The sequence below is a fragment of the Physella acuta genome, unplaced genomic scaffold, assembly GCF_028476545.2.
Source record: "Physella acuta isolate Inbredline_101_S28 unplaced genomic scaffold, ASM2847654v3 ptg001214l, whole genome shotgun sequence".
NCBI classification, from domain to species: domain Eukaryota; kingdom Metazoa; phylum Mollusca; class Gastropoda; family Physidae; genus Physella; species Physella acuta.
In genome coordinates, this window is record NW_026732731.1 from 18,399 (window position 1) to 31,969 (window position 13,571).

The 13,571-nt window shown below is 38.5% G+C and overlaps 1 protein-coding gene across 2 annotated transcripts in view; it reads right to left on the bottom strand.

Annotated features, from left to right (window-relative positions):
* Window positions 1–2,554: 2,554 nt before the first annotated feature.
* LOC131957158 (TSC22 domain family protein 1) overlaps window positions 2,555–13,571 on the bottom strand; it is a 57,260-nt gene continuing 46,243 nt past the window's right edge. For both annotated transcript variants that reach the window (XM_059321891.1, XM_059321892.1), the window contains one exon: window positions 2,555–5,315. In XM_059321891.1, coding sequence (XP_059177874.1) covers window positions 4,926–5,315 — 390 coding nt within the window. In that variant the 3' untranslated portion in view covers window positions 2,555–4,925. The remainder of the gene's footprint in view (window positions 5,316–13,571) is intronic.

Here is a 13,571-nt window from a genome sequence, read left to right on the forward strand (position 1 = left end):
AAAAAAAAACTAAGTGAAATTGAAAGAGATTTTACAGTGAATGAACAAACTGTTTTCGACGTGTTTTAAAAATACTGCCGTTATTTAAATATATAAACAGTGGCGGAGCTAGGAGGTGTGGAGGGGGGTGCTAGCCCCATCGCCTGAAATGTGTTGCAAGATTTTTGAAAAAAAAAAATGTGATTTTTACTTTTATTGCTTAAACAATCATACTTTTGTTAATCAACAATATATTGATTGTATTTGTGATTTCATGGAGTGATGATGGAATATGAACATGTTATAATGAACTCGCCTATATTATACTAAAGCCTTGATCTGAACAGCAAATGGATAGTGACCTTTCTAAAGATTTAGATCTGAACAGCAAATGGATAGTGACCTTTCTAAAGATTTAGGTCTGAACAGCAAATGGTTAGTGACATTTCTAAAGATATAGGTCTGAACAGCAAATGGATAGTGACCTTTCTAAAGATCTAGGTCTGAACAGCAAATGGATAGTGACCTTTCTAAAGATATAGGTCTGAACAGCAAATGGATAGTGACCTTTCTAAAGATATAGGTCTGAACAGCAAATGGATAGTGACCTTTCTAAAGATTTAGATCTGAACAGCAAATGGATAGTGACCTTTCTAAAGATTTAGGTCTGAACAGCAAATGGATAGTGACCTTTCTAAAGATTTACTTCTTTTGAAGTACCTTTCAGTGGCTTTTAAAAGCAAGCTTGAGTTGTATGAATTTGTTTCAATATTGAACAAGCTATTACCTCGTTGTGTATAGATTGTTGGTTTTTTTTAATTGTTTTGGAGCGCGCGACCTTCACCTTTAAACTGTGAAAGGAAACGAACAATATATTTCTCGCTAGTTTGTGGCTGTGGTGGAGCGATTCCACATAATGGAACAGTGGATTGGTGGATAGTGGATTCTACTTCAAATGACAGTGGATTCTACTTCAAATGACAGTGGATTCTACTTCAAATGACAGTAGATTCACGGACTATGGAGAAACGTGAATACCCGTTCTGTTATTTTATTTCCTGAATTAAATATATTGTTATCGAACGTTGGAAAAAAAAAACAGATTGTGTCGGATTTTGTTGGTCGTTATACCCAGGAAAATATTGTCTTACATATTATTATAATAAAATTTTATTTAACTAAGTGGCATTTGTGTTTGTTATCTTGAATGGACGTGCCTAACAATGGCCTAATATCACATGTGCTTTTTAAACTTGATTCGAATACCTGGTAACATAGCTCTAACCCTAACACATACATTGGGGAGAGGGTGTCGTTACTTCACATTATATGGGGGGGGGGGGTACTTCAAATACAAATGAGAGTAGTAATTCAGATATACATATGGGTGTTACTTCCCATACACATGGGGCAGTGTTTCTTTCAGACTTTTTTTTTCCTCCTGAGGGATATTTGATATTTTATTTTATTTTTTTTTTGGGGGGCGGACACTGGTAAAGTATATATTTTCTATATAAATTCTATTTCATTGGAAGAGATGCATGGAAAAATCTCTGCATGGTAGTGTTTAACACACATCTCTGGGTGTTACTTCACATACACATTGGGATGTTATTTCACCTATGGGAGTATTACTTCACTTATTTCACACATGTGGTTGTTGTTACTTCACATACAATGGGGGTGTTACTTAAAATACACATGGGGGTGTAAGTCACACACACATTGAGGTGTTACAATCACGCTTGAATGAGATACTTCACATAAAAAGGGATGCTACTTGTCCAACTCCAGTGGACAAATATATTGAACAAGGTGGTTTAATTACTACCATAGCATAAGGAAAGTGAACTGTTTTCTTCATATAATTTATAATAAAGGGGTCAATTGTTCTTAAAATAACTATTTTTTCTGTAAATTTGTCTTCACAAAATCAAATAGGTGGTTATTTCTATATAAATAAGGTGTGATTGAAAACTATTTTTAGCCTACTGAGAACTACATATTGAAAAAAATTCAATACAGCAGTATGAGTAAGACATAATTTGATGTAAATTAGTAACTGTTTATGTAACAAGTGATGGGGGGGGGGGGGGGGGGGAAGGAGAAACTAGCAGCTATTGATCAGTAGGTCTGACAGTTCTCCTCAATAGGTTGGCAGTCCTTAAAATCAGATACCTTCTGCCTCAGCTACCACATCTGGTTTTAAAGGGACCTAGACAATACCAGTGGAGTAAGAATTGTCTTTCCATCTGTCAAGTGCTGGTTCACCATTAGTCTGTTGATGTTTTCTGTGACAACCATCATTAAGTTACTGGTAGTGGTCAAGTTACCTTGTGACCACCCTCGTTAAGTTACTGACTGGTAGTGTTCAAGTTACCTTGTGACAACCATCGCTAAGTGACTGGTAGTGTTCAAGTTACCTTGTGACTGACACCACTATACAGAAACAAACTACCACAATTTGAATGGTGTAGTGTCATCAAATATTTATTAGTTCTTTTCAATCTGTTAAGTTAAATCTTCATCCTGGTTTTTTTCAAAGACAATACAAATTTTAACAAAACAAGAATGTAGTTTTAAATTATTCTTTATTTCCTTAAAACCGTGTGTGTAATGATGCATAAAACTGCGCCAGTATCCGCAAAGCTAACACTAAGATTTCAGCAAACAAAGAAAACTCATACAGCCAAAAAATTAAGCACTAATCACCTCTTAGATAATTACTGTGGGTCACATGACCACTCAACAGGACAAGCCGGGACCTGCAAGCAGGACTTGTGTGTCCATTTGTATAACAAAAACTGGTCTTATACTTTGTTACCAGCCACAGACTGAGCGCCAAGAATGCATCTTTTAAGTACATCAAGTCTCAACAGTTCTAAGAATTCTTCCCTTTAATCTGGTATTTAGTCAATGTACAATCAGGTCAATTTTTTTAAAATCTCACAGATTTCCTGGACTTGCATGAACAAACAAATATTATGATAGCGTATTTGGTCAACAATCAAACATAATATGAACATATAATGTACAATTTAAAAAAAAAAAAACTTGCCACACCAAGACAGGTTGATATTTGGCATGTAACAGATTTCATTATTCTCAACTTAGTACATGAAAATAAGAAACTTTACTTAAAGTAGAATTTCTCCTAATTAGGTATTTACTGGATTAATTCCCTTACAAAAATCTCTAGGAAATAAAGTTTTAAAAGCATGCTTTGTTTTTGATAAATTTGAAGCTAATGATTATTTAAATCTAAGCCAAAAACAAATATTGAGTTACATAAAAAAATCTGAATAAAAACCATTAAAATTCATGTTTTTACATCAATCCAGGTTAACCAGACATAACATAATTGAAGACGAATTTGGCAACAGGACTAATTTCAAAATTAATTAAATAATTTCATGATTAGATTGGACTGACACAAACAAACAAAAAATAAAACAAATTTTAAATACTCCAAAGTAAAAAATACACACATGATAATTGAATCTCTGTATATTGGTTAATAAATGTAATAATTAATTTTAATATAATTACAAAAGTTGTAGTAATAGCTACATTTCCCGGATAGCTATTTATACAATCTTTCTGTCAACTTTTTCAAGTGATGAGCAATCAGATATGGAGTGGATTATAGAAAGGCTTTAATCAAAGATATAGTCACAACCTTCTATGCATTAATGTAATACAGTTACAAGGAGTTTCATGGCTCTTAGCTCATGTGGCAAGACTATACCTCAAGGTAATTAGGTGATACAGCATATTTCCATGTATACGCAGCATACCTCATCTACTGGAGGTGATACAGCATCCTGAAGCAATAGGTGATACATTATACTTATGGAATTGGAGGTGATACAGTATACCTCTGTATGAAAGGTGATGTAGCAAACCTCTGAATAAAAGGCGACACATCCTACCCTACATCTGGATAAAAGGTGACACATCCTACCCTACCTCTGGATAAAAGGTGACACATCCTACCCTATGTAAAGCAAGTGACACACAATCGCTCTAGGTAATAGTGGTACGGTATAAATATACCTCCTAAGACAGCTATCATATTAAAGGTGTCACAGCATAGTTCATGTATTAGGTGACATTGCACATTTCTGTATCACAGTACACCTCTGATGTGTAAGGTGACTCATGCCACAAGACACCTGCCTCAGATATTCAATCTGACAAACTATAGCTCACCTAAAGAGGTGTAGCCTCCATTACATAAATGTAATCATAGAAGCAGGTGCCCCAGAACCAAACCAATGCACAGGTTTTCACCTAGCTACCGCAGAGCTACATCATAATTACTGTTCCACCTTGTTTTGCCACTCTTAAAAACTACTATTCTCAAATTTCATGAAACAAAACAAAACTGTATTAATCATAGTGAACTTGTGCTTCATGTATGTATAATCAAACACAGATTATAGTAACCAAGACTCACTCAAACAAGGGTAAACTGTCAACATAACATAGTACATCATAGTTCTTGTTAGAATACATGGATTAATATCACAATGTTAGCACAAAGTTTAAAAAAACAAACATCCCATCTATGAAACGAACATGACCAGTTTAGTTATAAACTTAAAGAGCAAGAAAAAAAAAATCAATCAACTTAAAATTTTAAGCTCATAGTGTAAAATGTTTTTTTTTTTCAAACAAGCGGTCAATTAATTTTAACAAATGTGATAGAGCTTAGGACAAACTATACCACAGGTTTGTCTGGAGATTGTCTAGTGCAGGATGGCATTTCCTCCAGAGCGGGCCATCTGCTGGGGTAACTGACCATCCAGGCTGAGGGGGCCTGGACCAAGGCAGTGGATGGACGGCGGCCTACGCTGTGCTCGTTAGAGATGATTCAACATAGCTGGATGTTTGATGTCTACAGGCAATGGTCAGAATTTGCTATACCTAATACTAAATGCACCTCATGTGGCTGGGGGGTGCTGGGCAGCTTGTGGGGCTGGGTGGCTGGTTGGGGGGTGGCTCACTTGTGAAGCTGGAGCCGGGTGGACCGGCTGCTGTACGGCTGGCTGGACATGGGCCTGTGGCGCAACCGCCGGCTGGGTGCTTGCTTGCAGGGGGATCTGCGGAGCCTGGGTCCCTGCTGTGGCGGGGGCGGGTAGGCCGACTGTGGGCGGAGCCTGGGTGACCCGGGGCAGCAGCAATTTGTTCAAGGTCTCAGGCTTGGCCTCAGCTCTCAGCACTGTGTTCTCATATTCCAGCTGGCCGATTCTCTCCATCATTTCACCAATCTGTTGCTTCAATATTTCCACCTCTTCACGGACAGCATACATCAAGTGCCTTTTCACCAAGTCCTGAAAAGATACAAATATATAAAAACATAAGTAAATGAGAGGTGAAGAATTCAACTTTAAAATCAACTGATTAAAACACAATATATTCATAAACAGGAATATGAATTACCATAAAGGAAAAATGTATAATAACAGAAGAAAAATTGTACACAAAAAAATGACCAAATTAATACAGAATATAGTGAAAAAAAAATCAAGCTCTCAGGAAAAGAATTTCAAATAAGGTTGTTTCATACCAATTAGAACCAAGGGCCAACAGAAAAAGATAGATTTAAGAATGTACTGTAAGATTCAGGCAAAGAGATCAAAATGTCATTGGATTTTTATAAAAGTAGATATTAGGCTTATCCTTATTTGTTTATATGGATCTAGGTATAGGGATGTAGAAACAAAATAAGTGATAAGGAACATACTGTCACAAAGATTATACTTGAGCAAAACTTACCATTTTCTTAAGAAATAAATTTTTATCTGAGGTAGATGAGGTGTTCATGATTGGGCAAACTTTAAACATGGAAGAATTTTGTTTTACTTTATATATTCCCTAATGAGAAGCACCTCATTAGATCTAGAAATATCTTGATCTAGAATCTAGATTTAATATTAGAATCCTTGAGGACAGATGAAGCGTGCAACAAAAAAAACTTGTTTGCACAATCAATGTGGGTCAGTTGATTCAGCTGGGCGGGCTGATGAAGAAATTTTATTTCCTTTGAAGTACCACAGACCTAATACTGGTGGTCATATTTAACTTCTTTTTAAAACAGTAGATCTATATTTGTGTCTCTGTTCTTTGTTCTTTACTGAAGAAAAGCCCAATTTCAGGCCAAGTTCAAAGCTGATGACTAAAACACAACCATTTCCTCGCTTCACCTGTTACTGCTCTGTAAACTAGGTAGGTAGCTACTAAACCAAATGTAGGTTACCCCGCACTCTATGACCTTTGCTGTAGGTATTAATAAACAATAAAGACTCCTCTCCCCCAAATCCAAAATAGAATCTGGTAATGGATTTTTTTTTAATAGCTTCAAAGGAAAGGGCTAGGTTTGAAATAGCTGCAAGAGGTTAGGATATCTATCATCGCATATAAAACTTGACAGCTTCCTTATAATCTTGCAAATGAAAAGATTTTTTGAACGCGAATGCCCAAATCCAGGATGATGTTTTTCTCTACGGTTGCAGTAGCATACGATTATAAAATGGAAATGAGACAGGAATCGAGTAGTACAGCCACTCAACTGCACCGCAACTTCAGTTCACCACACCGACGCGCCTGATTAATCAACGAAAATTAACAGAGCGGCAAATAAACCGCTTTATCTAGTCCTTTAACACACCAAGCATACGTTACACTTTTTGAATTCGTAACAGGTTAACAGTAAACAGATGAAAAAGCCTGCCGACAAGCTAGCACACGACACACACAGCAGCAATTTTAGCTGGGTTAGGACAGACTGGCCTCGACTAGTTTGATCCGACCTATCGAATTTGCATGCGGCACACAACCTACGGGGTTATACCGCTTGAAGCCCGCTAGCTTTTTTCTAGTCGAGCGGTAGAGGGCCGGAAGAGGAGGGGAGAGGAGGGTGAAGAAAACCCTTTGAGATCGATAAACTCCTCGCGTGACTCATGACAAGCGCGGAGGAAATTCCCTGCAAAACAAGTCGGTCAATGAGCAAAACAAGAAAGAAACGGCGGATTTCATCAGCCGGCTTTTGTCATGTGACCCAGTATGAATGGACCAATTGTATTGCGTGTAATATCACTGCATGCAGGCTTAGTGTGAGAACGCTAGTCTTTGCAGTGGTTTTGATATATTATAAACTTAACCAAGCAGATCAATGGCAGTATGTAGTAAAGTTATAAAACAAAATGTCGGTACTAACACGACAGAAAACAAAATGGGGTCTAGGCGTTTTACTTTGTATTGCTGACAAGGGGGGGGGGGGGGGGGGGGGGTGTCAGGATTCGGTTTTGTTGAAGTATACACTAGTCATAGCAGCTTTATCAGTATCATAACCGTACACACAAATTAAAAAAAAAAAAAAAAAAAACAATACATTTTTTTAAAATTGTTTTCTAAAATCGACTTTCGGTGTACGCATATTTTCTAAAATTGATCTTCGGTGAATGGATATTTCTATGAAAACAAAAAAAAAAAACATTGAAAAAAAATGTTTTTAAACCTATTATTCACAAGTTAGGCTTAACCATGTTTACCCCATGCATACTTCACAATATCGCTTCACCTGTAGTCTATATATAAAAGGGTTTATTTCTAGGAAATCAAGATAGTGAATGTTTTTTTTTTTTACACCCTAAAAGCCGGCTAGCCACGTTTTCCTACAAACGTACGATAGGGAGAAGTCGCGCCTCGTGACTGCCAGTACTTCGTCACCACCAGCAGATGTAGCTACGTCACAAAGAATGGGTGGGGAAGAACACAGGAGCTAAATACTTAGTCCCGCCCAGTGATCTAAAAATAGCTTAATTTAAGCAAACAATGAGTTTACTATAAAATTTATCTGGCCAATGTTGTGTCTTCACCAAAATAAAAAAAAAATTCAACTAAGACAAGACAATTTAGTACTTTACAATAAATACAACTAGAAAATCTATTTCATAAGCAAACGTATTTTCGAAAATGTAAATCTAAACAAGGCTAGACAGTAGACTGTAGGCTTAGATGTAAGAAAAAGGGTGAGTCTGTTTACTACCGAACCACGCAGGCAACCTACGAGTTCGTTGGGCGGCTTTAGGGCACTAACCATATAAGGCGGCAATGGAACGTACGACACGTAACATGGCGGTAGGGACGGCTATTTTTAGCAACAACCCAAACACGCATCAGTGACCCCGCGTAACAGCAACGCGGCATAATAATATTATGAACAGCGAGAGGCGAAGGGGCTTGCTTAGCAAGTAGGTACGAACTTTGTTTCAAGGCAAATTGAATAATGAGGCACAGGGTTGGTTGGCCGGATGCTTCGTGTGTTCAAGTAATGAATAATTCAGCGAGAGGAATTTTAAGCAGGTTTATTCGGTGTAGCAAGATTTAAAGACATTTGACGACGTGGTGAAAAAAAAAAAAAGAACATGCAGCTAAAGGAAATGTAAACAGCTGAAATATTTGCCCACAAAGTGCTTCACAGTGACCCGATACTTTGGTATAAAAACATACCCATCTCAGCAAAAATAGTACGGGTCTTTGCAGCTGGTATATGTAACAATTTCCAACGGTGCATTCAAGACCACAGGAATAGAGACTGCTTTTATTAACCTTCATCAATTAGGTGGTGTCAACCAACAGATGACCTAGATTTACGGCACAAGACGTGTTAGTGTGACTAAGATCTTGATAATCTCATGTTGAGCCCCCCCCCCCTTCTCTTAACTTTCAGATATCGGCATACATTTTATGTGGTGTGATCTGAAGTACCAATATATTTACAAGATAAGCGCTGAGCAATTTGGTATTTAAAAAAAAAGTGTGAATAAAGAAATACGATTCTTAAACCGAAATAAAGCCGCCATTGAGATATGGTTGATTACATTTTAAAAACGAGATTTAGTTTTAAAGTTGGGCTTACACACACGTTAGTTGTTAGGGCTTAGGCTTCATCAATGAAGCACATTCAAGCAAAAGTTAACTTACTATTTTTTTTTCTAGCTATGATTTCACAGGAAACAACTTCAAAAGTAAACACAAAGTTATAAAAAAAACAATCTTCATACGTTCCACATTGACTATTTATAACCCCAGCAACAAATAAACATCCGTGCAGCTGTTGTTAACGACCCACACCCAAACTTTCACCACATGCCTATAAGAGCTGACATGCTATTCGATGGCTTACGTTAAATCCTACAAGTACACCACATGACCTGGTGGGGGGCAATAGGGTCTACAGTACTGAACATATTCCCCCACAATGCATTCCGACAAATGTAGAAAAACCTGTTGTTGAGGACAGACCCCCACAATACATAGACCTGTGTTGGAGCTGACACGTTGTAACGGTTCTCTCTCCCCCCCCCCCTCCCCCAACCCTTATCTTAACCTGACTGTTGTGGCAACACTGAGTCAGGAGACTAAAAATAAAACTTCCGACAGATGTATGACAGCGATCTGCTCATTAATCAACCCCCCAACCCTAATTGTACGGGAAGTGGGAATAAATAGAAAAGGTTGACATAACCTCGTGTATAGCGAAAAAAATTATAATACCAAATTTCCTTAAAGCCTACAACATGGGCGTTGTAAGGACATCCTGTTTTTTAATTAGCAGTAAAAAAAAATGAGTTTAAAAAACGATAACTCAACATCGAGATCAATAACAACTAAGACCAGAGAAACAAGTTCCACAACAATTCTGTTTATGAGAAGAAGTGGGTAGCGGTGTGTTGATAAAATAAAAAGACGGGAACTTTGAAAGCCGGAGTTGATGAGCTGTGAAGGTAAATAATTAATAACTCGAGCTGAATACATTTTGTATGAGGCGGACACGGGTAGCGCAGCTCAGCAACTGCGTCGCAGGATTGGCCCGATCAATGTGAGCTAGGGTCAGGTCACAGGTTGGTTAACCCTTGCAGGTTAGGTTCACCGGTAACTCGTTTAATTAGGGTTAGCAGATTTGGGCCATCATTAACTCCATCTTTTGATCATGTCATAGATCAGTTACGGATATCCCTTTCAAGTAAGTTTTGCCGTCACGGATTAGCTGAGTCAGGGGTCAAAGTCAGTAAAGTAATTCGGTTCTAGTTATGTTATGATTAGAGAAAAAGATAAGTCAGTAAAGTAATTCGGTTCTAGTTATGTTATGATTGGAGAAAAAGATAAGTCAGTAAAGTAATTCGGTTCTAGTTATGTTACGATTAGAGAAAAAGATAAGTCAGTAAAGTAATTCGGTTCTAGTTGTTATGATTAGAGAAAAAGATAAGTCAGTAAAGTAATTCGGTTCTAGTTATGTTATGATTAGAGAAAAAGATAAGTCAGTAAAGTAATTCGGTTCTAGTTATGTTATGATTAGAGAAAAAGATAAGTCAGTAAAGTAATTCGGTTCTAGTTATGTTATGATTAGAGAAAAAGATAAGTCAGTAAAGTAATTCGGTTCTAGTTATGTTATGATTAGAGAAAAAGATAAGTCAGTAAAGTAATTTGGTTCTAGTTATGATTAGAGAAAAAGATAAAACTTACAATGTGGTAGAAGTATCTTATACCTAAATCATGACAGGATATTAACTAATACGTTATAGCTAACTAAATTAAATGTAAGTTTTGCAACTATGTCTAGGCTTTATAAGGAGAACAAACAAACAACTACTGCTCTTTTGAATCAGTACTAAGTATAATTACTAACTAGCCTTTCGATGGAGCAAAAATATATCTTTTTATGCAGTACAAATATAATTATTAATGACTGGTCTTTCTACAAAGCAAAAATATTACAAACTGGATATTGTATGGAGCCATTCATTGGTGGAAAAAAACAAAAGACAATCGCCTTTTTAAGGGGTACAAATGTAATTACAGTCGCCTTTTAAGGAACAAAAAGATAATTACTAAGTTGTTTTAAGGGGAAAAATATAATTACCTAGTCGCTTTAATAGTGGGCAAAAATATAAAAACTAATTGGCCATAAGGTGGAGCAAAAATTAAATACTAACTGAACTTTCTATATTGCAACTATGTAATTGATTGGGCATAGAAAGTAGTAGATACTGGTCAGATGAACTGTACTAGCGTAAAGCACTTAGTAAGGCAGCAGCACGGTTGTAGTGACCATCAGACCACGACTCATGAAACAGCCACCCCCCCCCCCCCCCTTTTTTTTTTACAATCAATACCTGCATCTCGAGCCAATATTAAGTGCATGAAGAAACTCACCACATAATCATTAAAGGCCGACAGACCCGTGGACCGTCGCTTGAGTTCCTCGTTGTCCAGTGGGTTGGGTGACGTAGGCGTCCTGGGCCGCCTGACCATCAAGTGGTTCAGGTTGACATCCACGGACAGGTTGGATGGACTTTTCATGTCCACCACCGGGCTGGACATTATAAACTCGGAAGGCATACAGTCAAGTGTGGGGTCAACAAGGTTTACTTGATAGAACCAGTGGGTTAGTCCGAGTGTTGGAATTACAAATGTTATTTATAGTCTCAAGTTATTAGTGTCACAACAGCGATACAATTAGCAATCTGACTTCTGGAAATTAAGTAAAACAAAACTTTAACAAAATAGCCAATACCACAAGTTTATATTTTCGTTTCTTTTTTCTTCTGCTTATTTCTAAGAAATATCTTTTAACTTTTAGTGCACGAAAAAAAAACTATTTCAAATTACACACTATACTTTTCTTATTAAATATGCACTAGAAATAAAACAGACTGCTAAATCGTATATATTTTAACATCAATTTTATAACTTAAAAACTTGAATTATTCTCCACACCACATATTAAACTGATTTTTAAATTAACTGAATATAACTACACCAGCGAGCTTTAAAGCAATAAAATATTTCTTACAGAAAACGTGTATCCGGTTGTTAAGAAAAGAAAGCAACTCTAAAATCCAGTTCGCAAAACAAGCAAGAAGTTTGTCATAAAGTGCACGCGATATATATATATATATATATCTATATATTCCAAACTCAGCTGTTGAGCTTCACGATATGACGTTACGTTATTGACTGACGGTCTAGGAAAGCACCGGCTATTATATAAACTAAAGGGAACACGGAAACCTAGTTCTAAATATACCAGCCAATCGCAGGGCAGCCTTGGAGAAACAGGCGATAAACATGGCGGGTTGACGACCGCAATAGGTGGAGTGGAAAAAAAATTAAGTGGGTGATGGGTGGCAAGAAATTAATGATTACTCACTCGCTCGTACTTTAAACCTAGTTCTGTTGTTGATGGGATTAACACAATTAACGGGACTAATTAGCCGTAGACGCTAAAGTTGCAAAGGATTTAGTATTTGTATGATGCAGTTGAACGGAAAAATGACCTAACCTTATGCAAGATATTATGAAGAAAACAGTTTGCTAATAAAATTGGGTGCGGATATGCAAATATTGCTAAGTGTTTTTTTTTTTAAATAAATAAACGACTGCAGGCTGCAACCTACTATAACCACCACTATTTGGCATTAGTAAAAAATCGGATCTATTCTACAACTGTCGCGTTAAGTAAACAGCTCCCCACGGTAAACAAAAGCTAACAGCGGCAGAGCATTCGGTTTGACGGTGACGTCACGGTGTTTTGTGTACAATGTTCTGCTCCCGCTGACGGGCAGAGGGCGGGGCTAGCACGGTTCACTGAGGCCGTGTTGTTGTTGACTGGGTCCGCAGGTGCTAGCCCTGCTGAAGGTGTGGTCAGCCATGTGGTGAGGTGCTTAGTAATTTCGGGAGTAGGAGTCATGGGGTGGGGAGTTACTGGAGTCATGTGGTGGGGAGTTAGTAGCATCGGCAGTAGGAGTCATGGGGTGGGGAGTTACTGGAGTCATGGGGTCGGGAGTTACTGGGGTCATGGGGTGGGGAGTTACTAGCATCGGCAGTAGGAGTCAAGTGGTGGGGAGTTACTGGAGTCATGTGGTGGGGAGTTACTGGAGTCATGTGGTGAGGAGTTACTGGAGTCACGGGGTGGGGAGTTACTGCAGTCATGGGGTGGGGAGTTACTGGAGTCATGTGGTGGGGAGTTACTGGCATCGGCAGTAGGAGTCATGGGGTGGGGAGCTACTGGAGTCATGTGGTGGGGAGTTACTGGAGTCATGGGGTGGGGAGTTACTGGAGTCATGGGGTGGGGAGTTACTGGCATCGGCAGTAGGAGTCATGGGGTGGGGAGCTACTTGAGTCATGTGGTGGGGAGTTACTGGAGTCATGGGGTGGGGAGTTACTGGAGTCATATGGTGGGGAGTCACTGGAGTCATGTGGTGGGGAGTCACTGGAGTCATGTGGTAGGGAGTCACTGGAGTCATGTGGTGGGGAGTCACTGGAGTCATGGGGTAGGGAGTTACTGGAGTCATGGGGTGGGGAGTTACTGGAGTCATGGGGTGGGGAGTTACTGGAGTCATGGGGTGGGGAGTTACTGGAGTCATGGGGTGGGGAGTTACTGGAGTCATGTGGTGGGGAGTTACTGGAGTCATGTGGTGGGGAGTTACTGGAGTCATGTGGTGGGGAGTTACTGGAGTCATGGGGTGGGGAGTTACTGGAGTCATGGGGTGGGGAGTTACTGGAGTCATGGGGTGAGGAGT